Genomic DNA, 27,890 nt, shown 5'->3' on the forward strand with positions numbered 1-27,890 from the left:
AGTTTTATGGGTTATTCATTTGATATAACTTTTTAGGTTAATTAATTGAATAACCCAAAATGTTGATCTGAATGAAGAACTCACAAAACTAAAACGAAACAAAAACAAAAAATGGGTTGTTTTGGGAGTCATTCATTTGAGCCAAACCGAAACTTAAAAAAAAAAAAAAAAAGCTATTTTGTATGAAACAACCGCCCTTTGATGATGCGCTTCTTTTTTAAACCAGGCGTACCTAAACCGCATTGATCACCGGAGAGGCATCATCAAATGAAAGATGCGCTCTAAAAACATTTGGGATGAAAATACTGTAACCCAAATTGGGCCAAAAAGGTACTGATGCAACTTTTGGTGGGTTGCCATTATTTGTGGAAATACTGTGTTTTTATTTTGTCCGAAACAGGAAGTAGCCTGGCAACTAATACATTTTTATTAACAGTTGTGCCTTGGCGGAGGTCTTTGCTGTATTCAGTGACTCATTAATTTTCTTTTTAATTAGCGTGTCAGAGAAGTTTAGTCCCGTTGTAAGCATCCCTCACTTGTGCAGCCTCATGTCGTGCATTCGTGGGTGTGTATTCCGATTTTCGAGATGATGGCATGTGACAAGATGATGGAAAGACACTGCAGGTCTGTTCAGGTTTTGGTGTAGTTTTTTTTTTTTTTTTAACCCCCTAACCCCCAACCAGCCCCTACCGCCATCACACTTGTATAACAAACTCAGGGTTGGTGTAGGAGAAGCCTTGAAATTCGTTCTGGTCCAGATTCATGATGAAGAGTTTGTCCGTCGGCGTCAGCTCCACGGCCATCTTGGTGAACTCCTTGTCGAAGTTGCCCACGTCGCGGCGGGATTTCTGACACACAGAGAAAGATTTTTTTTTTAAAGTTAGGAATAAGGATTTCGGGCAGGATTTAAAAAGGGCGTTATGAGACAGAACAAGAAGCAGGAAGTAGTTCCATTAAAGCACAGTGATGAGGGGGAAGAGACGGAAGTCCATTTTGTCGGCACAAAGACATTTGGATTCATGATTGGGTTTCATTCAATTCATCTGATGTGGTGTTTTGCTAAGTAAAGGAAAAGTGAAGTAAAATGTTCTTAACATGTTCTCTGCACCCTCACCGGTCTAGGCACGGTATTCTGATTAATATTGCGTTTGTGGATTATGAATTAAGCAGGAAAATCCACCCATTTTTCTACATCTCAGGTCGCGGAAATTTTGCCACTGGCTGTCGACGGAAAATGACATCAAGACGGTTTCTCACTGAGCACCAATTGTTTGCTAACGGAGCGTACATGAACATGTTCAAAACCAAGAAAAACAGATTAATTCCACCTCCATTATGTTCTACGGGAAAATAAAAACAAGTTTGTTCAACCAGCATCCTCCAGAACAGATTGTGTGTGACTTTAGAGGTTGCTTTAGGCATCGCTTTTCTTAGAGACGACTCTAAGACTTGTTGTGAGGTTTGGGGCCACAATGTGACAAAAAACAGAAGCACACAAAAAAAAAAACAAAAAAAAAAAAAGAGACCTGCTGACTGAACAATACAGACCCGAGACAAACACCTGTGCGGCAGAGAGAAACATTCCGCTACAGACGAGGATCCATAAAACAGATTCCACAACAGGGCAGGAGGTGAAGTTGTGAGCGGAGCACATGAAAGAATAACGTTGACCTTGCCTACCTGTTTTGTCTCATCGCTTGGCGGCCGGCTGAACTGAGGAAGGAAAACTGGTTCTCATACTCACCACTTTGGCCGTACAACATTTACGACGTTGGGTGTTCTTACACTAAAATAGTGAGTTTGACGTTTCGAGGATACAGTCTGAACGTGGTCAAGGAGGCAGAAAGGCAAGCTCAGCTACTCTCAGAATTACTTTTTTGGCAGTGGTTATTTGTTATTTTTAGTCTTGTGGCATCATTACACAAGTCATTTTTAGCTTACTCTCACATAATATTAAAAAAAAAAAAAAGGGTGCTAAAACGTTTTTTATCCGTGTATGGATTCTCCGTCATGCATGTCGTGGAAATAGGCAACGTTTCCAGTGCATCCAGAAAGTATTGTGTTTTTTCCACTGTTTCAAATTGTATTTTTACCCAAAAAGAAATGTTTTTTTTCCCATAATGACAATGTGAATTTTGTTTCTAATTTGATTTTTGCAAATTTATAAATAAAAAAAACCCAAGACATCAAATGCACCTACGTTTTCACAGCCTTTGCTCAATAATATGTAAATTTATCAGGCGGTAATTAAAAACCCATGGCTTTTTGAATGTGAAGCCATGAGCTCGGCAAACCTACGTATTTTTGGGCAGTGTCAGCAATTTCTCTTTGTCTCAAGCTCCATCAGGTTGTGTGGGGACCATCAGTGCACATCCAATCTCAGATCTCTCCAGATGTTTTATCGGATTGAAGTCAGGGTCACTCGAGGACATTCACAAAATTGTCCTGAAGCCGACTCCTTCACTGTCTTGGCTATGTGCTTCGGGTTTCGGTCCTGTTGGAAGGTAAATTTTGGTCCCAGTCTGAGCACCTGAGAACTCAAGGGCATATTTTCTTTCAGAATGTCTCCGTACGTTACTGCAGTCATGTTTCCATCAATCCTGAGTAGTCTCCAGGTCCTACAACTGAAAACCATCACCATGCTTGACAGTGCCTGGTTTCATCCAAACACAAAGAATTCAATGTTTGTCTCGTCAGACCCGGGAATTTTCTTCCTCATGGTCTAAGAGTCCTTCAGGTGCCCATTGGTGGAGTCCTGAAGCACTGCAGAGATAGCTGTCCTTCTGGAAGGTTTTCCTTTCTCCACCGAGGACCGATGGCTCTCGGACAGAGTGACCATTGGGTGCTTGCTCACTAATGCTTTCTCCACCGATTCCTCAGTTTCGACAATTGGCCAGCTCTAGGAAGACTCCTGGTGGTTCAGATTTTCCTCCAGTTACAGATGTTGTTCTCATTGGAACTTCAAGCAGCAGAAACTTTCTATCCAACGTGGCTAAAAATAATCCAGTTTTGTACGGGACTCAAAATTAAGTTGTCGGAACCGTTCAATTAAAAGACTGCACTGCACTTGAGCTCAATTTCGAGCTTTGTGGCAAAGACTAAATATTTATGGTCATTTGATTTATTAGTTTTTGACTTGTAATAAATGTGCAATAAAATGTGACTTTTTTTTTTCATATTGTGGGGGAAAAAATGAAGCGTCGTGAATACTTTCAGGATGCATTGTAAAATGATGCAACTAGACCGTTTGCTCGTTGAATTTGTTGCGTTATCTAGTTTTTGGAAGCGTGTGACGGCAGTAAGAAGGCAGACGCAGCTCAAGTGTCCTGGTAGGCACCAGTGAGTATATTATTACTTTCCAGTCATACAGAACAATAATACAATCCATAGAAGTTTCTTTCTTTCACCCACAACAATTACATTTGATATATTCATTCAGTTTTTTTTTTTCCTATGCAGTCCATAAGTTGTCACCGTAATTGCATTAAGTGCGCAGCTGTCTTCATTGGCATGACGGCAAAAAACAGTCACATGACCAAGTGAAATTGACACATTGTTCAACGCACATCTTGTCACGACGAAGAATCTTAGGAGGTTATTGTGTCATTTGATCTAACGCGCATTCCAAAAAACGGACCACTGGAACTAAATTGGCACACACCGGTCTTTTTTGGGGGTAGGAGGAAGTTGGGGGAGACATTTGCTTGACATTTTCAGTTGGCACTTTAGCAGCCTCACAGATTTAATACAAGAGCTTGTAACCAATATTTGGTCTTTACTGTACTAAGACGATAACACAACCTGATGCGGTGCAAACTGTGATGATAAATTGTTCAATTATTGTTCGATCAATAACTCTCGACGATAGGGAAAATGAATGGATTTTTGGCTTTCTGAATGTTTAGAAGTGCTGTTTTGCATCGAGCAGAATAACACAGACAAAGCTCGCATCATGCCCTTGAAATCACAGACTCCGCCTCAATTGTTTTAAAACGAGATTAAATCAAGAACTGACGTAATTCAACATAGTTGTTAACGAGCAATGATGAAACTCATCCCCGGTATGGAGACTTGTACACTATGATGAGCAAAATATTGCGTATATTCCGAAAATATAATTATTTGGTCTGGAGGACACCAGTCAGGATTGAAACAATCTTAGGAGGGCCATTTGGGATATTTCACAGACATGAGAAAGAATCGGTAGCACAGTGCTGACAGGGCATGAATACGCAATCGAGAAGCTATTTTAGTTGAATGTGTGGCGGCAGTCACTGAGTAATCGGCATTGATAGAAATAAAGCCAGTTGACCTGCTAGTATAAACTTGAGATTTCTCCACACTTGTCTTACTGCCGCTAGTTAAAGGAATGGTTAGACTTTTTTTTTTTTTTAAAGGAAAGCTTGTCAACTTCCTTTCATTTCCCCCAAACTTCCTTGCACAACGCAGCCTGATGGCGATTTCTGTCAGACTATTGCACTGATGCATGTACTGTTGGTATGTTTGTGTTTGTGCGTGAGTGCAGCACGGTCAGTGAGTAGCGAGAGGGTATTCCGGGTTAACAAATGTGAAGCCGTGGAATTCTTCCTGGTCCAAGTTGGCTATAAGCTCCTTATCTGGGGGGGTCAGCTCTGGGGGGTGGCGTGTGAAAAAGCGGTCAAAGTTCTCTGCGTCACGCCCGCACTGCCGTGGAAGAGGGGAGAGAAGAGAGAGAGAGAGAGAGAGAAAATGGAGGGATGGGAGTGAGCGTGATGAGGGATGCCACCAAGGTTATTATAGTTGACTGACGAAATAACTCAAACTAAAATTGAAAACAAAAAAAAATATTGCAAACGAAATCAAATAAAAACGAAAGGTCTGAAACTACATCTGACATTAATAAAAATAATGAAACTAATCATAGTCGAATCATCTGTCAATTAACTCATTCACTACTAGCCAAGTAAAAACAAAAAATGAATCTTTGACGTCTTTAGCCGTCAATGGCAGTAAATGAGTAAATATCATCCATGAGGTTTCAAAGTTCATTTTCAATGTAATTATTTCAGTGTTGCTTTACTTCAGTACAGATGGTGCTCCAACAATTGTTGGAAAATTGTTGTTGACTTTATTACATTTTCCAAACAAATTGGCATATATATATCTATATATATATATATATATATATATCTATATATATATATATATATATATATATATATATACTAAAAATACTAAATACTAAAAACATAAAACTAATAAAACTAAGTATTTAAAAAAAAAATACTAAGAAACTGATTAAAACTAGCAGAATTTCAAAGACCAAAGTCAAAATCAATTAAAAAGAAATAAAAAAAAAAATCCCAAACTATTATAACCCTGGATGCGACCCCCCCCCCCCCCCAAAAAAAAAGATAAAACGCAAAAAACATGGCATCAACCAATGAAATCGCACAGCTTATGGACTATGGATTCCCATTGGTCTATCTTGGTGAGTTGTCGCCATTGCTCACCACAATGACAAAGTGTGAGCGTCGCTACGGGTGATGGTTGGGTGCAGGGAATGAGCCCACTTACCTGGCGTTATTATCCACTTATGTGTGTTATGTGTGAATCATTCCCACCAGAGTAAACAGCCAGGGAATGTGTACTTGTATTATACGCCGGACATACTCACAGATTTCGGCTTGAAAGGCGGCTGGACCTCTTTGTTCTCCAGTTTTTCCCAGTCGATGTAGCGGAAGAAGGCGTGCTCCTTGATGTCTCTCTCGCCCTCGGGACCGCAGCCCAGACGCTTGCCCGGGTGCTTGGTCATCAGCTAGACATCACACGGAAGCATAAAAAGTGTACATATCTTAGTCATTGAAGTAAGCTATTTATTTTTTTATTTATTTACTTTGCTTTTAAATGTCTTTAACTATTTTGTCTCTAAATATTTTTAACTCATTCACTAACAGCCAAGTCAACAAAAAAATAAAAAGAAAGATTTTTGACGTCTTTAGCCGTCAATGGCAGTAAATGAGTTGTATATTATATGTCATATTTTTAATTATGAGAAGCACATTGAGTTTTGTTCTCATGAAAAGTGATGACTTTGGAGGCACAAGAATTCCGCCCAACACCAGCGATATGTATTTAAGCATAGTTCTACGATGAAGATGATCGAGAGACACATTACACAAGCATTATTTACTAATGTACTTTAAAAAGTGCTGGAGATATATTTTTTGTTATTATTTTATTTTTATTATTAGAGTGAAATTGTTTCCAATTGTGAAAAAAAAAAAAAAATCAAACGTCAATGCTTTTGTGTTTTTAGCCACATCCACCCATTCATGAGTGTCACAAGATTGCCAGAATATTCCTTTATTTTTTTAACTTGGCAGCACGGTGCACAAGTCGCGAGCACATCTGCCTCACAGTTCTGAGGTTTGGGATTCAAATATTGCCGTTTTCCTCTCAATCTAAAAACGTGTCTGGTTCAATGAAGACTCAAAAGTGTCCAAAGGAAGGTGAATGGATGGATTTCCGATACTTCCCTTCTTTCACCGATAATGCATCGTTTAGCAAACAGCATTTCTGTGCATTTAAATGTGATTTTTGAGCGCGACATATTGAAGCCTGTCTCACCCCCTTGCAGATGGCCACCGCTTCTTTGGACATGGATTTCGGATACGAGACGTGATGCTCCATGATGGACTGGAACAACTCGTCTTCATCCTCCCCGTCAAAAGGCGGCTGGACATCGAGTCATGAACATACGGAAGTATTCTCGACACCACTGAGTGTTGTCAAATCAAATCACGACAAACAATACCAACCTGCCCTGCGAGCATTTCGTAGAGCAGCACGCCAAAGGCCCACCAGTCGACAGACTTGCCGTAAGGCTGATAAGCTATGATCTGGAATAGACAAATAAAGCGGTGAGTCTCATTTAAAAAGGTTGGAAAAAAAATAAAATGAGTAAAGTAAAGCGACCTCAGGTGCAATGTAGTCTGGTGTTCCGCAAAACGTCTTGGTGGTAACGCCGTCACACATATTCTCTTTGCACATGCCAAAGTCGGCGATCTTTATGTGACCTTCGGAGTCGAGCATCACGTTGTCCAGCTTCAGATCCCTACGAACACACTTGCAGGTGATAAGTACATACTACGGTTCTAGGAGGACCGTGAACACGCGCGTCGTTATCAGTGGACAAACACACTCACCGATAGACAATCCCTTTGGAGTGGAGGAAGAAGAGGCCAGTGGCGATTTCGGCTGCATAGAACCTGGAAAACGGAGACAGTTTGTTTTCCAGCGCTTTGGTTTTGATACGATGCAGTAGTGTGTATGTTAAATGAGGAGCATGTGCTCATGCTTTCACCAAGTCATACTGGTCAGTTTATCTTGCCACCGGATGTGAAAGTATCAGCTCTTAAAACGGTGACAAAAAAGATATTCTGAGAATAATAAGTATTCAGATTTCATATTTTTCCTTAAAATTATGGGAAATTAATGGCAATTCTCTGGGCTGTTTTTTCCGCTGATTTATTAAATACACATCTTAGACAAATACAAATGGAAAGAAATGTATTGTTAAAAACATTTTTTTCCAAAGAATGCAGTAAAGTGCAAAAAATTAAACACAATAGAATGTTTCAATTCATATTCAGATGTGCTTTCCATTAATCCAGTAAAAGTGCAAATTAATGAACAGTTCCAGAAATTATTTTTCTGCAAAATCTGGCGAAAGCATCTCTTAACTTTTGATATTAATGTATGCACACATTGCCCATAAACTTAAAAAAAAAAAATCTCCAATATAAACAGTTACATCGTACAAGCAACATTTTACATCTTTGGCTTGGATATATATTGTCATATCGCACAACTCCGAAAGGGAGCCTCGGTGGGAACTTTTGTTAGAAACCAATAGCGCTTTTCTGGCCACTCAAAAAGTTTTTACAAATAGTTGAATATCAAAACGTTCCATTTCAATATAATTCTTAAAGATTTGATGAGCGCTATTTCCATAATGTGCAATGTCAATAATCAAGGGTTTACTCACACTGCATGAGGCTCCTTAAACTTCCCGACCTGTTGGATCTGGTACATTAGGTCCCCTCCATTAATATACTCCATTACAAAATACAGTCGGTCCTGGAGGTTTGAAGAAGATGAAGAGTAACCCACAATCAAAAAGTGACGGAGATTTCATTCGTGACATTATGCCCGACCATTGTCTGGAAACAGGAATGCAGTTGTGTGAGAAAAGGTGGCTTTCCAGAAAGAGCGAGGACCCGCTTCTCAACCATGGTGCACTCCACATCGTCATCCTGGATCACCACATCTTTCTTCAGGATTTTGACAGCGTACAACTCGTCGGTACCTTTCCTCTCGGCCAGCATCACCTACGGCAAGCAAGACCATCAGAGAACGTGGTTCAAAGGTTAGTTTTCCTTCAGCTTCCCGGTTGTCCTTGTAGGAAGTACATAGTGTACCTTGCCGAAGCTGCCCTTTCCCAGAACCATAATGAAGTTGAAGTCTGAGAGCTTGATCCTGTCCTGGTTACCGTTGCTGTCATACTTGCTGACGGACGACGAGGAAGAGGAGTCTGACGGCTTCCCCGGACCCACTTTTGCCCTCTGCAAAAGAAAATGGAGGAGATTGAATGCAAGGACAGAAACAGGAGGCGGAACGTGGCGTTGGCTTTATATGGCTTGTTTGTCGGAGAAACTCGGAAGGATTTTGCCCGAACGTAACGCTCAGATAAAAGCAAGTTCACCCAAAAACAAAAGGTCACATTACAAACTCACTTCAAACTTTTGGCGAAGCTCCTCATTGCCATCTTCACCGTCAGGCTGGACGGGAACATTAAAATACTCTCCTTCCTCCTGGGACAGAAGCTTAAACCTTGAGCCAAGGTCGGATACTTGTCAATACCGCGCCGTAAACAAGAGACTTTGCCAAGCTGGCACATATTTCCATCTTACCATCCATCTATCCCTTGTTTCTGCAACTCCGAGATCCCGAAGGAGAGAGAACCCATGAAGTCGTTCCTGCTGGTCAGGTCCCAATCCCAGATCTCCACAGACAGACGGCGATCCTTGTCACTTTCTTTCAGATTACTGAAGGCATAAAAATGAAGGTGAGGAACAAAAGTGATTCTTTTTCAACTCGGTCTAAGAGCGTAAACAATAAAAATGGGATTCTTCAGTTGTACAGTAAAGAGAAGAAGATGTCTCACAAAGTGAAAGTCTCGTTCCAGGTCGGGTTTAGGCAGCATTTCATGGTCTTGGTCTTTTGCTTGCTCTCACTCTTGGGGTCAGGGATAAGTTTGAGCTTCACGTAAGGGTCTGACAGGCCGTTGGGATCCATTGGGACCAAGTTCTTGGCCTCTTTGACTGGAAGTACGGTGCAGAGGAAGACATGTGTGAAATGCTCAACATTCTACAAATGTCCAAGCGTAGCTATATTGTCGTCTACTCACAGATTCAGTACACTGCGTGAAATAGATATTTGATCATTTTGAAGATTATTTCTTAAATATGAACAACACTAAACTTCACCATCACCAGAAACGACATTTGTTGCATATAGCACGTCGAAATAAGGTAGGATTTGACCTAGTATGTTTCATGAATACGAGTTTCGCTTTCTGAATCAAACTACTGAAATAAATGAACATTTCTACGATATTCTAACTCACGTGTCAAACTCAAGGCCCGGGGGCCAGATCTGGCCCGCAACCTCATTTTATGTGGCCCGCAAAGGGCAAATCATCTGCATCAACTTCCTGTTTCTAGCATATTTTCTTCACTTTTAACAACACGGAGATATGAGATATTGCCATTTATTTGTTAGCAATCCTCCCCTTTTAAAATAAATTGAAAAATTGTTGAACAATTACTTACTAGCTTCTGATTTCAAAACTGGCTTTCCAATCAATTTATATGGGTTCACAGGGAGGGAAACCACAACTACGATGCGGCCCGTCCACAAAAATGAGTTTGACACACCTGTTCTAACTCATCAAGATAGATTCAGCGCAAGGTCTTATGTGAGCTTTGGGCTGACACTATTGAATATTTGCTTAAATCGAGTCTATTGATTATTTCATTAATTAATCCAATAATTGTTAAAAAAAAAATGTCATTCAACTTTACTGTAATTTTTCCACCTCAATTACTACGGTATTTAGGATGATTTTTGTTTATTTGGGGAGGATCTGGACAAAGTTAAGCAATGACTCTAAATTATTTATTAATTGTCAAAATACTTAATAGTTTGACAAATGATTAATTGTTTCATCTTTATAATGAAGTTGGTAAATTCAGAAACAGATTTGGATCAGGGGTAAAAAAATTTTCCCCCCAGAATGACTCTGCTTCATGAATCATGAACTCCAAAGATGCTTTGAAATGTACATGTGAATCTATGCGGTCAGACTATCGCGAGCCAAATTATTTTATAGCCCACGGTATTCGCTTCGAAAACGCAGCGTCTCTTCTCTGGTGTGGCCGAAACATTTCTGGCTGCTTTCGACAACACTTAACAACAGTTTAGCTTGGGCTCCATAATCAATACAGAGCTGTCTGCGAGAGACAAAGCTGGCATGTGGACAAATGTCCAACGGGCCATGTGGGCCAATCGTTGGATTATTGATCAGCTAATGGACTTTCCAGTTTTGGTCTCCGCCAGATAAAGTCCCTCTCTCTTTTAAGTGGGGGAGGGGCTTACTGTCTGCCCGTCTGTCTATCTACCTCCTTTTTGGAAGTGTTTATTGTCCACCATAGGGGAGCACTTACTGGTGACGGTCAGAGTGTCCTCGGCGATCCGAGCGGAGATCTGGATGCGCCCTCTCCTCTCGGTGTGATCCGTCCCACACAGGCTCGGGACGTTGGCCACACAGCGCTTGTGGATGTTCATCATGCAGTCTATAAGGCAGCACACACACAAACACGTATTGTCATTTTGAGCAGTGTTTCTGAACCTTTATTGATCCAAGGCACATAATTCACATTGGGGGATAAAAATAAAAATAAAAATAAAAAAAATCACAGCACACCACTTACCAAAACAATTCACAAAAAGTGGATATGTATGTTAATTATGTGGCCTCAGTCATCAAGCGGAAGAGCATTAATTGTCGGTTACTATATGTGGTTGGCAAAGACACACACACACACGCGCACATATGAAAATAATATTTTCTTTGTCAAAATATTGACTGGATAATTTTCCCGGGATACCAGATGATTTCTCATGGCACACGCTAAAAATCACTGACTAAGAGTGTATAGTGAAGGCTCAGGAAAAACTAGGCATGTTCGACACCACTTTCACAAAAAAAGATCAGATTCCTAAAAAGTGAAACAGAATCCAAAATGCACAGAGGTCGAAGCAACTCATTTAACAATGTAATATAAATAAAATTGAAGTGTAAATAATTGCAACTGTTCAAGGCATTTTGTGGGTTTTTTTTTTGTTTATTTTGTTTGTTTTCCCCACTTTAAGGCCAATTATTTCCTAATTCTTATATTAAAATTATTTTGATTATTTTTGTAATCATGTAATTTCTTGAGATGATGAATTTTGGATTTTTGAGTAAAATTCTAAATCAATATAATTCAACTTGAACTACTTCTTATTGTTTTCCACAATATATTACTTCATTGAGCTGCACCTTTATACATAATAATTACAAAATTCAGCCATATGAGCAAGTAAATACAAGTGAAGTTGTAAAATTTGAGACTGAATGAAATTCCATAGCATTTCCAGCCAGCTGTAATGTTTCAAAGTGTCCACTAGATGTCAGAGTACACTGACTTAAAAGTCCCCAGATGGTTTGTCCCTCAAGTGACGTTCTACACCAATGTAGAGAATCCCATTTGGCTAATTAAGATGCAACATATAAAGGGCTAAAGCGATCTCAAGCCACAAACGTGACAAGAGTGTGCACCCCTAGAAAGGACAATGATGAACATTTTTTTTCTGAGTGTAATACAAAAACAGTAATAGGACACATCACAATGCTGTTCTGTTTTTAGGTAAAAACACAGCGATTTTTCTTCATTTTCCACAAATAAATCAAACTGAATTTACAGAAATTATTTCGCGTAACAATTGAAGAGTTTGGGAGCGGAGGTAGTTTTCAGGCAAAACTTCAAATGAACGACTCCAAAGATTGTACAGTGCTGTGAAAAGGTTTTTGCCCCCTTCCTGATTTCTGTGTTTTTTTGCAATTTTAATATCACACAGAGACAACCCAAGTATATATAAAGGGCAGTTTCTAAATGACGATTTTATTTAACAAGGAGGGGGAAGCAATACAAAGCGATCTGGCCTGTGTGAAAAAAGTAATTGCCCCCTCAACATAATAGCGAGTTCTGCTACCTTTGGAAGCAATAACTGGTCCTGGTCCTGAGGAAGCAAAGCAGCCCCAGACCATCACACTGCCACCACCATGCTATACTGTTGGCATCATGTTCTTTTTATCAGATGCTATGCCATTTTTATCCGATGAAATAAAACCTTTGTAAGCGACGAATATGCAAAAAAAAAAAAAAATCGAAATCAGGAAGGGGGCAAATACTTTTTCACAGCACTGTGCGTGTTTGCACTTTTTGATAATAGTAACGCTATGTCAATGGAAGGCCTATTATGTAAACTGTGTGAGTAAATTAATTAAAATTAGGACAACACACAACACAAGTGTGACATGAGAACAAGGACTGAAACGCACAAACACACACACACACACACAAAAACACACACATAGTATAAAAGTGCAGGCGTACGTACGGTCACATTTCATGCCCTGGTGTATCAGGCCGTAGAGGAGCGAGCCACAGTGGTCACAGAAGGTCGGACTGGAGTACGTGTGCACCTTAAATTTGTGTTTACTACGAGGATCCTGCTGAGACACATAACAGAAGCAGTTTGAAATTAAACGTCATGGCCGGATGAAGTTCCAAAGTGACGAATGCAAGATTCCGTTCATGCACACTTGAGCTACTGGCCCATTAACTTGAAGCAGCCAGGCAGCACATTTTCCCTTTTCGCAGCGCGTCTAAATGCGATTTGGAGTCAACAAGTTGACAGGAAATGGCCACTGACTTTGTGTGTGAGTGTCAACCAAGGGCCAGCGCTGACACGGCTAATTGCATTAATAATCTTTAACTCGATCTCACTCAGCACGTTAATGTGAACATTTCATTTGAATGGAAACCGAGGCTGGAACGCTTGATTTGAATTTGAATCGTGATGTCCACTGAGAATCTCAGGTCAACAAGCATCAAATGTTTAATTATGAGTGTGGGGGCGGGGGATGTTGGGTTGTCGGCTTTGTCTTTGGCTTTTTACTACTTCAAAAGAAGACGCAGCCACAACAAGGCTTATTAGGAGAAGCTTAATAGAACAAATCACACACATCAAAGAAAAAGTGCGGTTCTTGCTTGTGGAGCTGTAACATCTTTTCACCGTTTCAACTTTTCTAATTTTCCAGATGTGGCTAAAACAAATTGTCCCACTGATGCATTTGCGGTCGGGCATAAACTTGAGCGCTTTTCTTTGTATAACGGTCTATCCAGCGCTAATGCGAGTTAATTAATATCAGACCTGGGCACTTGACCGTTTTTTGACGGTCAGTCCCCCGCCTTCCATCCCCCGTGACCATACTGAGGAGAAGCGGCTCTGATAATGGATGGATGGACATACAGATTGTTGAGCAATGTAATTTCCCTTTCATGTATAAATCGGACGGACTAGGTTTCACTCTTGAGGTGAAAACAATTAAAAGACAGAGAAGAACAAAAAGAAGTGATGCTAACCTGATGAAGGGGCATTTTTAGAAGCAAGTGGTCACCCATTTCACTGCGTGGCATTGTACCAGCTAGCTACGAGCTACGCACAGCTACCTTGATGTGATGTGACATAATAGGTCAAGAGGAAAACGTCCCCTGCTAAACAAGCTGAAAACGGGTATATTGCTACCTAGCGTTGCCAGTGGTGGATGTAGCTTGGACAAATATATTTTCGAGAGAAGTCAATGGGTAACGCTGAACTTATTAGGTCGGGTAAACATACGTATTGACTGATGTACAATGGGGCGAGATTATTGATCCCCATCTAAATATGTAAGCTCAGGAAGAAGCATATTAATGCTACGGCGTGGCCTACTAAATCTCCACAACCAAAAAAAAAAAAAAAAAAAACTGTAGACGAAGCTGAAATTTGGAGTTTCCAATGGTAGCAAAGACATGAATAAGGATTTATAGACTTTCTGCTGTAAAATACGTCGACCAAAAGGTATTGTCTCAGAGCTGGACTTGCCAACAAGGGTTTGTCCACCAAACTCTAAATTATATTTTTGTTTGGGGATCGAAGATTTATTTCCAGTCAAAAACTTTTTTTGTCAGTGACGAAATGTCCAAATTCCACAATCAATCAAAAAATTTTGTCAGTCTTTGGTGTGAATTTGATTGACTTACGTCGGAGGCGGGTCCCTTGTCGGCGCCCGGGCAGGAAAAGGTGACAAATTCATGACAGCGCTTGTGGACCACAAAACAGCAAACTGCGAGTAGAGGAGAATGACAAAAAAAAAAATGTTATTTGCAAACCAATTGCAAAAGAGAAAAAAAAAACTGGGGCGAATCAATATGTCAATTATGCGCCATTAGTCATTTCACAATAGGCCGCTCGTTTTTCGGCACTTCCAGCTTGCCTTCCCGCCAAGTGCTATATTTAGCTGTACTTTTATTCAATCGCAGCACGGAGGAACAAGTCGGAATCACGTCAGCAAACATGAAAGCTGCAACAGGAAACGTCACCCTCAACAAACAAGCCCGGCACTTGTTGATTGGATTTGAGTGCGGGCGAGTGGAGGGTCGCGGGCCAGGGGTCGTTCTGAGATGAGCAAACACACACGCACACACACACACACACACACACACACACAAGCACAAAAAACTCAACATACTGATCATTTGGATGGACGGGGACAAAAGCTTGCAAAATATTTTCATGTTTTGGAGAAGTTGCGGGTGTTCATGTCGCAAAGTATAAGGAAGCGCCTCACCAGCATTGGGTCATTGCTGGTAACCCAACGATAAGAATCATTTTATTGAATTGAATTTGGCATTGCTAACATTCATATTAGTGAGGCCTTGTAGTATCACTGGCAGAGGTAAATTTTTTTTTTTTTTTAATAAAGCAAAAAAAAAACACCCCTGCCACCCCGCTCCCCTCTAGCTCTGCCACAGCATAGTAGGGAAGATGATATTTACAATATTATTCATGGCAATCAATTATCTAGAGTATAATTAATCTGTTAAAATGATTGCATTTCAATGTAAGCAGTTTAAATCCTTTGTGCTCGTACATCAACTTTTGAAAGCGTTGCTGAAATCATTAATTCATACAACAGATATATTAGCCAGACTTCAAAAGGGCCTTTGAGAAACATTTTTAGATTTATTAGTTTACTATTGCAACTTTAAAGACTAAATCCGCACTTTTCAACTGTGAGGTGCCGCAAAGCAAAAAAAAAAATAATAATCCAAAGTTTAATGTAACATACTGATCATTTCAAAAGCAGAATTTAAACCTAACAACATCACTGCTGTTATGACGATTTCTCATTTGAATCAATAATCTACCGTCGGCAATCATAAAATGTATATGATGATTTATATTCACGTCCGCTCGACTTTTCAAACAACATGGACCAAAACAAAATGAGCGGTAAAAAAAAAAAAAATGTTGCAACCGCCACAGAGACGTCACACGAAGGGTGACATTATGCTTGGGTTTAATCTGAATTATTCACGCAGTCGTTGCCTTTTCATGAGGGAAACTGGCAACAGTTTCAAAGGGATTTATGACCAATGATCAACATCGTGCTATTGTGTGCTTGCGTTTATTTGTACAATTGCATCGGCCACAGGACCGACTTCTCCAAATCGGGGTTGCATTTGTTTTATAAAGGAGGTCTAAATAGGGCTGCCCCTTCTTTTTTTTTTTACCTTGGAATCTACTCCAAGTGATTAATAAACAGGGAACATTAAATGCAGTCATCAAGTCAATTGCATAATAACCATTCATGCAGCTATAAAAAGGAAGCACTGTACAAATTAAAATGTCATTCAATGGTCAAGCCAGTGGCCTGATCGCAATGCAATGAAGAAGGATTTTCATCTACTGAAGCCAAATGTGAAGGCTGCAAGCTCTCCAAAAACCACAGAAACTCACATTTTGATGTTGTCCATGGACACACACACCTCTGAAAAAAGTAGCTTGAATCAAGGTATAACAGTTTTGAAATAGTTTTAAACCCTGTTTAATTGAGCTGTACTGTAATTTATCAAATAAACGGCATCTTTTTGTAAAACCACTTCACTGAAAGTTAAACGTCCGCACTTTGATCACATCGCGGTAGTTTTTTTTTAACTCCACTGCTGTGATGTGTAAAGGCAATATTGTATGTAAATGCTATTGCACAATTTCTATCAAACCTAACTCGGTCCCGACCGGTATGGATTTTTTTTCAGGCCGAGACTGATTGCAATATTTGGAAGAATAAAATTCTGATAATCGATGAATTGACCAATTACTGAAAGTATAAATGCTGAATAAAATACTTTCAACGCTAATATATAATAATAAAGTTGTGAATGACAGGCGGAAATTTGAAGTGTTTTACAATTCTTTGTCGTTTAGTATTTGTTTAACTTTATAATCGACAGAAAAATTGGTAAAAAATCAATTTTTTGGGGTGGGGGGGGCGAATTGAACATCAATTTGTCTTGTGTTGTAATGTGTAAAAAAAGTCATTCAAAAAAATCTATAAAAATAAAATTACAATTTTGGGGGAGTTAATTGAATGTCATTATCATTGTGCTAAAACGATGGATAGATGGATAAGATAGTTAAGATCTATATGCGAGAGAGATAGAGATCGAGATCGAGCCTGATAACGATTAGATTAATCAGTCCCACCCCAAATTTAACTGCATTTAAGAACTATTGCTCAGTTATGAACAGTCGCTCTCCAAATCAACCTGGCAAAGAGTTTCATCTTTTGACATTCTCACCAAAACACGACATTTCTCTGAGCACCGCCGTTATTATTATTTCATGGTACGCATATGAATGACCGCATCTGTCCTTCCAAGCGAGCTATTTCAAGACTGCCTTGTCACTATAAAAGCACCGCACATTTGCTTTCCAGGCACCCGTTCTCCGAGGAAAAAAAAGCAGACTTCCGAACAGTAGACACTACCGCGTCGAGTGTTTGTTAAACAGTGCGAAGATGGAGTTGTGTCCATCTGCAGTGCTGCACAAAGCAAACATGCAGCGAATGAATGAAAAGGGGAAGCGTGACAGGAGGGTGAGAGAATGAGTGGAGGAGTTGAAGTTAAAGCGAGACAATGTGTGTATGTGTGTGGACAGGAAGAGATGGGAGCACAGCTGGGTTTTGAGGCAGTTTGAGGGGGCGGTGAATTCATTTGTGTGTTTGCAGTGTGTCAGAAAAGGAGAAACAGAACAGCAAACAGTGCAGCTTCAAGTCACACTCCAGCTCTTTGCTCATAAATCTTCCCTGTTACACACACAATCACACACAGGCATGCAACAGAAAGACAGGCCGAGTGACCCGCCGCGGAGGTCTTTGCTCTGTTGCCTAGCAACCAAGCTGAGCCTGACAGTCGAACCTACCAACGCCTCCCCTTTCAGAGTGACTGGCAGCGTTAACAGCAAATCAAAGCATTTTGAAAAACATTCCTGCAGACATCTGCCAGGAGGAAGCTGGAGGGCTGACACTTCACAGTCCTCAACCCACCCAGACACTTAGCACTCAAACTCAAGCCAGATTCACGCTGAATAAACCGCAACGGGACGACCTGATGCTACTTAAATGGCTTTTGCGACATCAGAGTTTGAGATATTTTATTCTGTTTTTAAATTTAAACCGGTCGGACGCACTAAGGTGATTCTGGTTATCCCCATGCACAGCAAGATTTATGATGCCTTAAACTCCGCCTCAGTTCAAAAGTGAATGGTTGAACCTGTGTTTAAATGATGATGTTATAGTAGTGGCTAGAATTGAGATGCAAATTGACCATATCAAATAACATCAAATTAGAATTTTCGGATTCGAATCACATCAAATCATTGGCTATTGTGGCGCTGACTAAATGGCAACCCAAGACACGTCACATATTTACGTGGGGAGTGGCGAGTATGCAGCCAGCCAATAAAGTCCGTGTATCAACACCGCTATTGTTTTTTTTTTCCCCGTTTGGCCTCTTACGCCGTCACGACAACAAACCAGCTTGGAAGCCAGACCGGAGAGACGAACTCCGCAGCTAGCTTAACGTTAGCTTAGTTCTCGTTAACATGAGGCCGGTATGACCCAAAAGCAAAAAAAAAACAAAAAAAAAACACCATGGTTCTATTGTTGGCCAGGGTATGGAAAGGCATTAAAGAAAGCTATTTTAGGCTAAAAAGTAAAACTTTTCCATAGTTTGACGCAGCCAGTTCAATTGATTTGTTTTCATGAGTATGAAGCTTTGTAAAGCACTTTTTTTTTTTTTTTAACTTCTCACTTGTATTGCGCTTTTCTACCTACGGTACTCAAAGCACTTCACACTATTACCTTATCTACCAACTGAAGACATGCCAACTGGGAGTTCAGTATCTTGCTCAAGGAGACGTAGCTGGTCACAATTGTCGGGAATCGAACCCGACCAATCTACCACTGAGCCTTTGTACAACGTATGATATGAATAAAGCTCTCCTCAAGTGCACTATTTTAGTAGTACAATGAGTAACCTACTCCAGTTGGTTCAGAACTTGTTCGTTACTGTCAACGCAAAAGACGAATGGAGATTTTGGGGGCGAGTCGAAGCTCCGCTACAAATACTCCATTTCCATACGATCGACATTTAATACAAGGCTAATTCAAGTGCCTATTGGTGTGTCTTCCAGTAGCTATCTGTCACTGTTCCAGGGCCGAATAGCCACGGGGTCATTACCAAGCTGTAAAAATGTCAAGGGTACAGCCGCAGTAATTTCAACTGAGGTTACCACCTCGGTGATGACGAGCCACTGAAGTAAGATGACGGAATGCAGGCGAGGGAATCTTATGAACGGTTTTGACTCTTCAAAATCTAACTGTCAGCGTAGAAACGAAAGACGTGTGGAAGCATGCTGACCATCCAACGCGTCACCGGAACAGCAAGTCTGTTTTCCAAGACAGCAAGTATGCGGCCCCATTTTACGAATACTGAACTGGACGAGGTCAACGCAGACAATTACGATTATGGTTCGGATCGTGACAATTTATTTCATGGATTGCTTGCATTTTGGAAATGAAGAACTCCAGATTTGCACTCCCTTCTTGTCATTACTGCCAAAAAGCAAAGCAAATCTGTTGCAAATGAGTGGCCGCCATTGAGTGCCAAGTGGCGAAGTGAGAGTGAGAATCGGCGCTTCTGTCGGCTCAAGTTAACTTTTCCTATTGATGGAAGCAGAATAATTATGGATCTGAACTTCAAATGATATCCGTATTAGTGGCAAATTAGGATGTGCATGAGAGTCACGTGATTCACAGAATTTTCCTCGCTTATGAAAACTTCTCCTTGGTGGAGGTAATGAAGGAGATGCACTTGTGCTGACATGAATTATGGCAGATAAACATATCAATGAAGTCATTTCTGGCCTGCTTGAAAGAAGAAATATGTCTTATGAGTTATACTCTTCTCAAGGATGACATTTGGACATCGCCAAATCTATTAAGAAGCCTCGGCTTCAAGGTTGCGCGTTTGTCAACAGGGATGTTCGCCGTGAGACTTTTTATGTATGCTGTGGACACGTCATCCTTCCCACAGCTATCAGAAACTCTTTTTCAAAGAGCAGGGGCCCCTAAAACTGGTCTCAGTTGTCATTTAATGCAGATTTACACAAAGACTGATATTCCAGCCCAATTTCAGTATTTTTCCTCCCTTAACAAGACGAGTCTGTCTTAACCGCTTCGCACACGCCGATTTCTTTTCCGGTCATAGGTTGAGTGACTCACGTATTTCAAATCTGTTACGATGTTAAAAAAAAAATTGTATGCCAGTACCCAGCATAATGTTCCTTTTTCCACGACAAAATAATATATATTTTTTTAGACCATCTCGAGATGATGACTGGGCATCCAAGACATTTTTCTCACATTTTTGTTTTCTCTCTGTCTTTAGTGTAAAGCAGATTGGAAGTTGAATGGGGATGCAAATTTTGGTGCCTTCCTACTTCACACTGGAGTATCAGTCACACCTGTCAAAAAATGCACAATGAAGAAAAAAAAAATACTAAAAACCAAGACCAAGAACAGTAGGGCTCAGACTCACACTCATAATCCCCGTTCCCTAATTGTGTTGGCGGCAGCAAATGAGTTCTGCTTGAATTCCAAACTAACTACGGAAATATTTTTCTTTTTAATTAAAAATGGCTCACCTTAATTACAATCCTGCATTGCATTTTTGGCCAAAGGTAGAATCCTGGTCAGCGATTGCACCTTTTGGGGCACTAAATTGTAAAATGATCTAACTGGGGAGACGGACTCTTTGTTTTGTTGTGGCATCAAACTGACATGCGTCTCACATTGGTTGCCATAACTATGAATACTTTTATTCTTCATCTTCTTCTTCCTCCATTTCTTCTTCTACTTTCTTATGGCAGTTGTACCGCTACCTTCTTTAGCATGCCGCATCCAATCGGAACTCATTCGCTGCTGTCAACACGTTTAGGGATTGGAGATTTTGGGGGTAAAAGTTGCACCTGAGTATAAATCTCAGGATAAAAGAAACAACGAAAATCAGTCATTAAAATACGGTAAGAGAGGCTTTTTTTGGTGTACGAACATTGCTTGAATCCATGAGTGGAATTTTAACAAACTCTCTGTGTGACTCACAGTCTGTTTCTTTTTGTTGAAATTATTACAGTCCCAGATCATTAACTTGCCATGCATCTAATTATTTAAACGAGTGAAGTCGCAACAGCCGTGTAAACGGCCTGTATTTATGAGTTCTAAGTGAATGGCACAGGTGGTTAAATGCAAAAAAAAAAAAAAATATGTTAAAAATGGACTTTTGAACCATTTGTGAATACATCATGGAAAGGCTTCATTAGTGGCAAGTCAGCGCTAAATTCCGTGCAAAATCCACAACGAGGCATATGGTGAGACACTACCACAGGATATGAAGCTAATGTGACTTCCTCTTTTTCCGCCCTCCCCTTACGTGAACTTTGGAGCCTGCTAGAAAATAAAGCTTGTATTAAACATATAAAGGATGGACTAAAGTGTAGTATATTTACCTGTAGAACAGGTAAAGAAACACACCCAGAATGCACAGGAGACACCTTTGTCACACAAGCCTCCACACAGGTAAAAACACGTCCACACCACATGTCTGACATTCCTCCCGTGCTGGCGCTCCTCCCATCACGATAGCACCGCACACATTTCTCCTGGAAGCTCCTCGCTACTGTGCCTTGCTGGCTCCGATGAAGCCACGAGACACCTGCTCGTTCTAATTCAAACCAATGCAAGAGCTGTCAGAAAAACGCAGCCTTTACAAATGCAGCAATGGTCGCTTTTAATTGACAGTCAGAGAAGTATTCCTTTACATCATCAATATCAATATCTTTATAATTGTTGTTGGAGTATAGTTGATTACTCTATTTAGCCACACCTATTATGCAACTATCTATCTAACTTTCTGAGCGTTTAAGTGCTTTCAACCCTGTACAGCACTGGTGTCAAACTCAAGGCCCGGGGGCCAGATCTGGCCCACGACCTCATTTTACGTGGCCTGCGAAGGGCAAATCATGTGCGACAACTTCCTGTTTCTAGCACATTTTCGTCACTTTTAACAACATTGATATATGAGATATTGCCATTTATCTGTTACCAATCCTCCCCTTTTAAAATGAATTGAACAATTACTGACTGGCTTCTGACTTCAAAACTGGCTTTCCATCAATTTGTTGTGCATATGTGATAACGTAAGGTCATCATAAATTTATATGGGTTCACAGACATAACGGCACTCTGAGGTAAACCAGAACGAGTTTGACACCCTTGCTGGACAGGATAAGCGCTGTTTTTGATGACGTATTTTAAAGAATGAACAGCCAATAATCAATGACAAGACATAAATTAATGACCCTTAAGATTCTGTCAATTTGGACCTTAAGTCCCTGACAATCACTTAACCTGTCAAATGTCTCTCACAACTGAGGCCGAATTATTGTACTATCAACTCATAGAGCTGCCGGGTTAATTGTTAGTGATCAGCAGATGGGCAGGTAACCCAACATTACGCATTTGTGACATATCATTCGGTAAACCTGCACTTATGACTTCACCGTCAAGCAGATGACGGACCAATATTATGTATTCTTACAACCACAATAATATTTGTTGAAAGAACTTGTGCTGGATCCCATTACATGTGGCCCAAATGAAGAGTCAAGTAAACATAAGCTTGGGCAAACAAATAGCTGTCACCACAGTCAAGCGGGTACTCAAACAAAAAAACATTGATAAAACAATGTTACCAGTCAATGATGTTTGACTACCAGGAATTAACTTTGCAGATATCAATGTCAGAATTGAAATGTAATCTCAACCCATCAATTGTACTAGCCACCTAGGAGGAGTACACAACAGAGCTAAACTGAGCTTCTCAGTACAGCACTTATATTGTAATATTTTTCTTTGCAGAGGATAAATATCTGACTGGGAGTACTGTTATATTGTCAGTACCACGTTACATTGTTTTTGTTCAAATATCCGTTGCTTAAAGGGTTGTATCACCACAACATAGATTCTGTTTTAGCGCTAGCATTAGCACGTCAGTGGAGTTTTTTTTTATTTGTTAGCATTAGCATTCATCTAGCGTACTAAAGGCGGAAAAATGTTTTGAATATACAATGAATATGATTCTTTGTTTTGTTAATTTGACAGTAATCTTTAACTGGGGGTGGCAATAAACTGGCTGAAGCCACTTGAATTTTTATCTTCTCAAAATGGTTCAGAGGTTTTCCTGGGTAAAACGATGCAAGCTATTTCATTAATTTTTATTGTCTGTGCTCTTCCAATAATTTATACACATTATATTGCAATGTTAATGTAACACATGATAAATTTGGGTTTTTAGCCTGTGTGCTTATTGATGCCCTCCTCTGACTCAAGTGGAAGAGATGGACCAGGCCCAGCGTGATCGGCGTGCAACATAGACTTGTCATACAATAAGCAAATTGTGTTCACTTCTCTCACCCAATATTCATATTAACCACCAGTTTGCGCAAAAGTCCACAGTATGATGGGTAGGACACATCTGTCTATGCATCGCTCTTTTCACCAGTAATTCAACATAACTGCAGCCTTGGAGAACAGGAATAAATAGAACAAGCAGATTCAAACAAGTTGAAAGCTGCCAGTCTTGTGTATCTATAGGTCATGATATTCATGTGATCACTCCTCCCACCTTTTATTCATGATAACCACCACTATGCATAATAGAAAGGAACAGAACAAATAGTAATAATCCACAGCTTCAAAAAAAAAGTCCGAGGCACGCAAGGACACGTCCAATCTAGGTTACATGTGTTATATAATTAACGTGATAGTACCCCTTGGAAGTTATTCACAATAACCACAACATTGTATGATTAAAAATGAACAATGATTAGAAACAATGCTCAGCATCAAAAAATAAAAGTCCACAATTTGCTTGGCCACGTTAAAAATAAAATACAAATGCTCCTCTCACAAATGTTTAAGGACAACCCGCATCTTGCACAATAGAAATTTGCAAAAGTACTGGCACTAGAAATTACCAACTGCTTCCAAAAAGTCGATGGCACACAGTTTATTTTATTTTTTTTTTTATGTACCTCACATTGGTAATGCCATGCCACCTTGCACAATAAAAACAAACAAAGTGACTAAAAGCATTGAACAAAGTCACGTAAGATGCAATAATGCAGAGTTATATAATGAAGTGATGTCACACCTAGAGGATAATGAAGAAGGCCTCCTGGGGTACGGGCAGGGAATCACACCAAACTCTGTCATGGTTCGAATGGCCTAGTGTGAGTAATAACTGCTGTGTTAACATGCGCAAGTTCACATGAAGAAGAGGAAGTGATACAGCAAGCACGGCAACTATACTGCAGTGTGATTTGAACGGCGTCGTCAAGCTCAACACAACCGGCCCACAGGCACGCGTTGCTAACCACCAGCACTCAAAGCCCACCATGTCTCAAGGAGAAGGCGGGGAAACTTCCTGGTCTCTCTTTTGATGTAATACTGCTGCTCATTCATCTTTGTAGGTAAACACCTGCCGACACCAGCACGGTGTGACACAAAGCAGACCCGAAGCCCACTTAAGACCACAAAACTAGAACCCACAGCGATCTGCAAGCATTTGTGAATGAGCCATCATCTTACCTTGGCACTGGAATCCTTGCTTGCCGAAGCCCCTGTGAACACAAGATGAAATCAATAAGACGAAGAACATTGACGTGTATTACTGTACATGGGAAATGGTAAAAGAAATCCAACTTTTTTTCCATTAGGAAAACGATATTACCTTGCATTTTCAATTTGATCAATTTCTTTTGGAGAAATCAGTAAATTGCAGCTTTGTAGTCAGCACTATAGCCACGCCCCCCTCACTACTCATGAGAGGAACCAGACAATAATTGTCCATTCAAAAACATTGTACATACATCGTTTGTAATTTCCAAAAATGGTGATAAATCTGCACCAAAATTTATGTGGACATCTCCACCTATGACCATGAAATGCATGTTCCAGGTCTTATCCAGAAAATATTGTGATGATCGTTTTTATATTTTTTACAGGTTGAAGTGGAAACGAGTAGGAATGTGCAGCACATTTTTTGATTTTGTTGATGTGATATTGCCTTTTCCTTAAACTTACATTTAATACCAATAAAATCCCCAAAACGGCGCCGATTGGTTTTATATTTTTACCGGTTGAAGTGGAAAAAAAACGGGAATGCGCATTTGAATTTTGGTGGTGATGGGTCACCATTTTCAGACACTCAATGACAACAGAACATCACAAACCATGCCAGGAAACAATATTACAATGCTTGCCTGCTTACTTCACTGACGTCGCATGTCTGACGTGTCAATCAAGTAGGCTCCTCCCAATTTGGGGGCATTAGAAATTGTGCTAAAATTTGCACAAAAAAATAAAGAATCACTACAGTTTTTCAGGGTGCTGGATTTTAGTGCTTGCATCATTTTTACATACAAACCCATTATGAAACTTCCAATTTTCAGCCCAATCATGTCTCCATTGTGCATTTTATGTAAAAGAAATGGTGATTGGTTATGTCATAATTTGATAATCAATGACATTATTAATTGGATACACAAAATTTAGACATTATAGCAAACCCAATCCACTCTAATCCTGTGCTGCCATTATTGATAATTCAAGGTTACTTCAGTCTGTTTTTTTTAATCCACCCAATATTTCTATTTATTTTTGGGGTTTTTTTGTGGGGTGAGGGGTGTCACATGCGCGCTCAATATTTTCTGTTGATTGAATGTTTATGAGTGAATTTTTAGGATTTCATTGTTATTGTTTTTTTCCCATTGCATTTCAATGCCAATAACTTGTGCTCAAATTTTGGCTATTCGTGGACTGGTCCAGTCCCGAAGCGTGCAGGCCGACTGTACATTAAATAAATAAGTAGTTTAAATAGATTGGATGAATTGGTCCATCTTGTGATCCTCTCATCTGATTGTGTTATGTTATCGTTTTGGGGTTGTTTTTGATTGAATTGTATAATACAGTTGAGAAATATTTAAAGATGTTTAAAATACCTGCATTAATATAGGTCTCGTGTCAATTGCTATTTAACGGATGACATAACGAAAAAAAAGTGGAAAAATAAAGAGAACAAATCGGCGCCCAGAGGGTCCTGAATTTTGTGAATAATTTGAAGTTGAAATGGTTTGTATCGTTTGAGAAAGGTGGAACCCCCCCCTACTCCCCAAAAAAGTGTTCTCAATTATGTGAATAAAATAATCTTGGTCGTCATAACGTAAGAGTGAATGCCGTTCAGTATTCACCAACTAATGTGGATTACTCATGACGCATTCAATGAGACACATGGGCATGCAGCAGGCCCCCGCGTGCCTGCGGATGGGGCTGCGTGGCGATGCGGCAAAAAAAAGCAGCCAAGCGGCGGCTGGCGAGCGAGGACGTCCCCGGTTCTACTGTCGCGATTGTCGGATCCGGGAAGCACTACGGCGCTGACTGCATCAAGTGAATCACCTGTGTCCATCCACACACGCTCGCGCAGCGCGCGGGCACGCACACACACACTGCTTACCAGATGAAGTCGGTGCAGTGGCTGCAGAAGGTGGGCTGCTTAAAGAAGCGCGCGATGAACTTGTGGTTCTTCACCTCGTGGACGTTCTTCTGGCGGAGGGCGCCCTGGCGAGCGAAGCCGCGCGCGCCCTCCGCCACCTCTCCGTCGCTGCCGGGGTCAGCCATCTTAACGAGGAAGCGGCGGAGGTGGTGGTGGAGGCGGCGGTCCGAGGGAGAGGAATGAGGAGGGGGGGTCCAAAGAGAGGCGCAGCGGCGACGGCGGCGGGGGGAGAGCGAGTCACGGTGCAGGTGTCTCTTCCTCCTCCTCCGCCCCTCGTCGTTGTCGTCGTCTTCCCCGCCCCTACAGTCGATGTTGGGTCGGTTCCGACGTGTTTTGGGCTCGTTGTTGCTTCTTCCGGCGCGTCGCCGTCGTGCCACTCGCCTGCTTCCCTGTTTCTGCTTGCTTACCTCTCTCTCTCCTTCTTCTTCTCTCTCGCTTGCTACGACGGTCCGACATGCGACTTTTCGAAAGGCGCGCAATGTTGTACCTTGACCATGTTCGTAACTCCAAACACTCGGATCTCAAATCCACTTTCACTATTGAAATGAAGGGAATGCCATACACCCGTTCCAATCCCTTAAAAGCGCTTTTTTTGTTTGTTTTTTTCGTTTTTTTTTTTTTACAAGTAGCAGTCTACAGTATTTTACATTTTTAACAAGCATACAGCAAAAACGTATTTTAATCTACAGCAGTGTAAAATTTCAGAAAAATATTTCTTTTTAACAACAGACTTAAAAATAATGCAAAAAATGAACAGTTTTTTCTTTCAATAGCCTATTTCAGGAGGGGGATGAGGTGACCGATATGTTGGGGAGCTGAGAAAATATTTTTTAAATATATTTTAAAATCTAAAATAAAAAAAAATGCTTGGGGCTTAACTGGGGCCACATGGATTTCCGACTTGGCTATAGCACCCCCTAATCTCCGGTATAGCGTTGTCTCTAATCCCTTTTCATCATTAGTGTATTTAAAGGCTCAGCCAAAAATGAGAAGTGCTGTGGGACACCCTAGTGGGCCAGAATTGTGCCGGATGGCTTTGCCAATGTAACTATTTACACATCATGCTACTAATACATATCCGTTTTCACAGGTGGGCATTTTACTAATTTTTGTTGGTCCAACATCTACCATTCGTCAGTTCGTCATTTTTCATTGTGAACCAAATTGTAATCGTCAGTTAGTCTGCCAGTTAAGTCCGTCAGAAGTCTGTCGGTTCGTCAGGCTGTACCCTCGGCCCAACTGGAAGAAGGTTTTTCCACTTTCATGTATGACGTAGTCCGTTTGTTACAAGAAGCGGCCCACAACTACACAGTCTCGAAGTCAAAACACAATGTGGGTGTGCTACATTTGGGATGGTTCGGACCGGACCCATGGCCAATCTATGATGAATTTTTTTCAGGGCGCATTCGCAAACGTCGGCACTGCAATTCTAGTAAATACGGAAAAGGCGTCACTGATTTG

General features: G+C 40.6%; 1 protein-coding gene across 4 annotated transcripts; it reads right to left on the reverse strand.

Moving 5' to 3' along the window:
* Positions 1 to 680: 680 nt before the first annotated feature.
* Positions 681 to 26,931, reverse strand: LOC148332129 (protein kinase C beta type). Of its 4 annotated transcripts, none has more exons than XM_088301925.1 (17): positions 26,391 to 26,931; positions 24,467 to 24,498; positions 14,457 to 14,539; positions 12,769 to 12,883; positions 10,770 to 10,898; positions 9,209 to 9,365; positions 8,955 to 9,089; positions 8,778 to 8,874; positions 8,463 to 8,606; positions 8,199 to 8,372; positions 8,030 to 8,121; positions 7,188 to 7,250; positions 6,958 to 7,096; positions 6,801 to 6,881; positions 6,610 to 6,717; positions 5,657 to 5,797; positions 681 to 848 (listed from the first exon to the last, which is right to left on the reverse strand). In XM_088301925.1, the coding sequence occupies exons 1-17, from the start codon at positions 26,552 to 26,554 to the stop codon at positions 696 to 698; spliced, it is 2,007 nt and encodes a 668-aa protein (XP_088158051.1). In that variant the 5' UTR covers positions 26,555 to 26,931; the 3' UTR covers positions 681 to 695. The 4 variants fall into 4 exon arrangements, with proteins under 4 accessions (XP_088158051.1, XP_088158053.1, XP_088158050.1 ...); XM_088301927.1 differs by having other exon boundaries at positions 12,769 to 12,880; positions 26,391 to 26,930; XM_088301924.1 differs by lacking the exon at positions 681 to 848 and adding an exon at positions 3,318 to 4,683 and having other exon boundaries at positions 26,391 to 26,928.
* Between the last annotated feature and the right edge of the window lie 959 nt (positions 26,932 to 27,890).

The sequence above is a fragment of the Idiotropiscis lumnitzeri genome, chromosome 8 (assembly GCF_059441095.1).
Source record: "Idiotropiscis lumnitzeri isolate Australia: NSW breed Sydney's pygmy pipehorse chromosome 8, RoL_Ilum_1.0, whole genome shotgun sequence".
Taxonomy (NCBI): Eukaryota; Metazoa; Chordata; class Actinopteri; order Syngnathiformes; family Syngnathidae; genus Idiotropiscis; species Idiotropiscis lumnitzeri.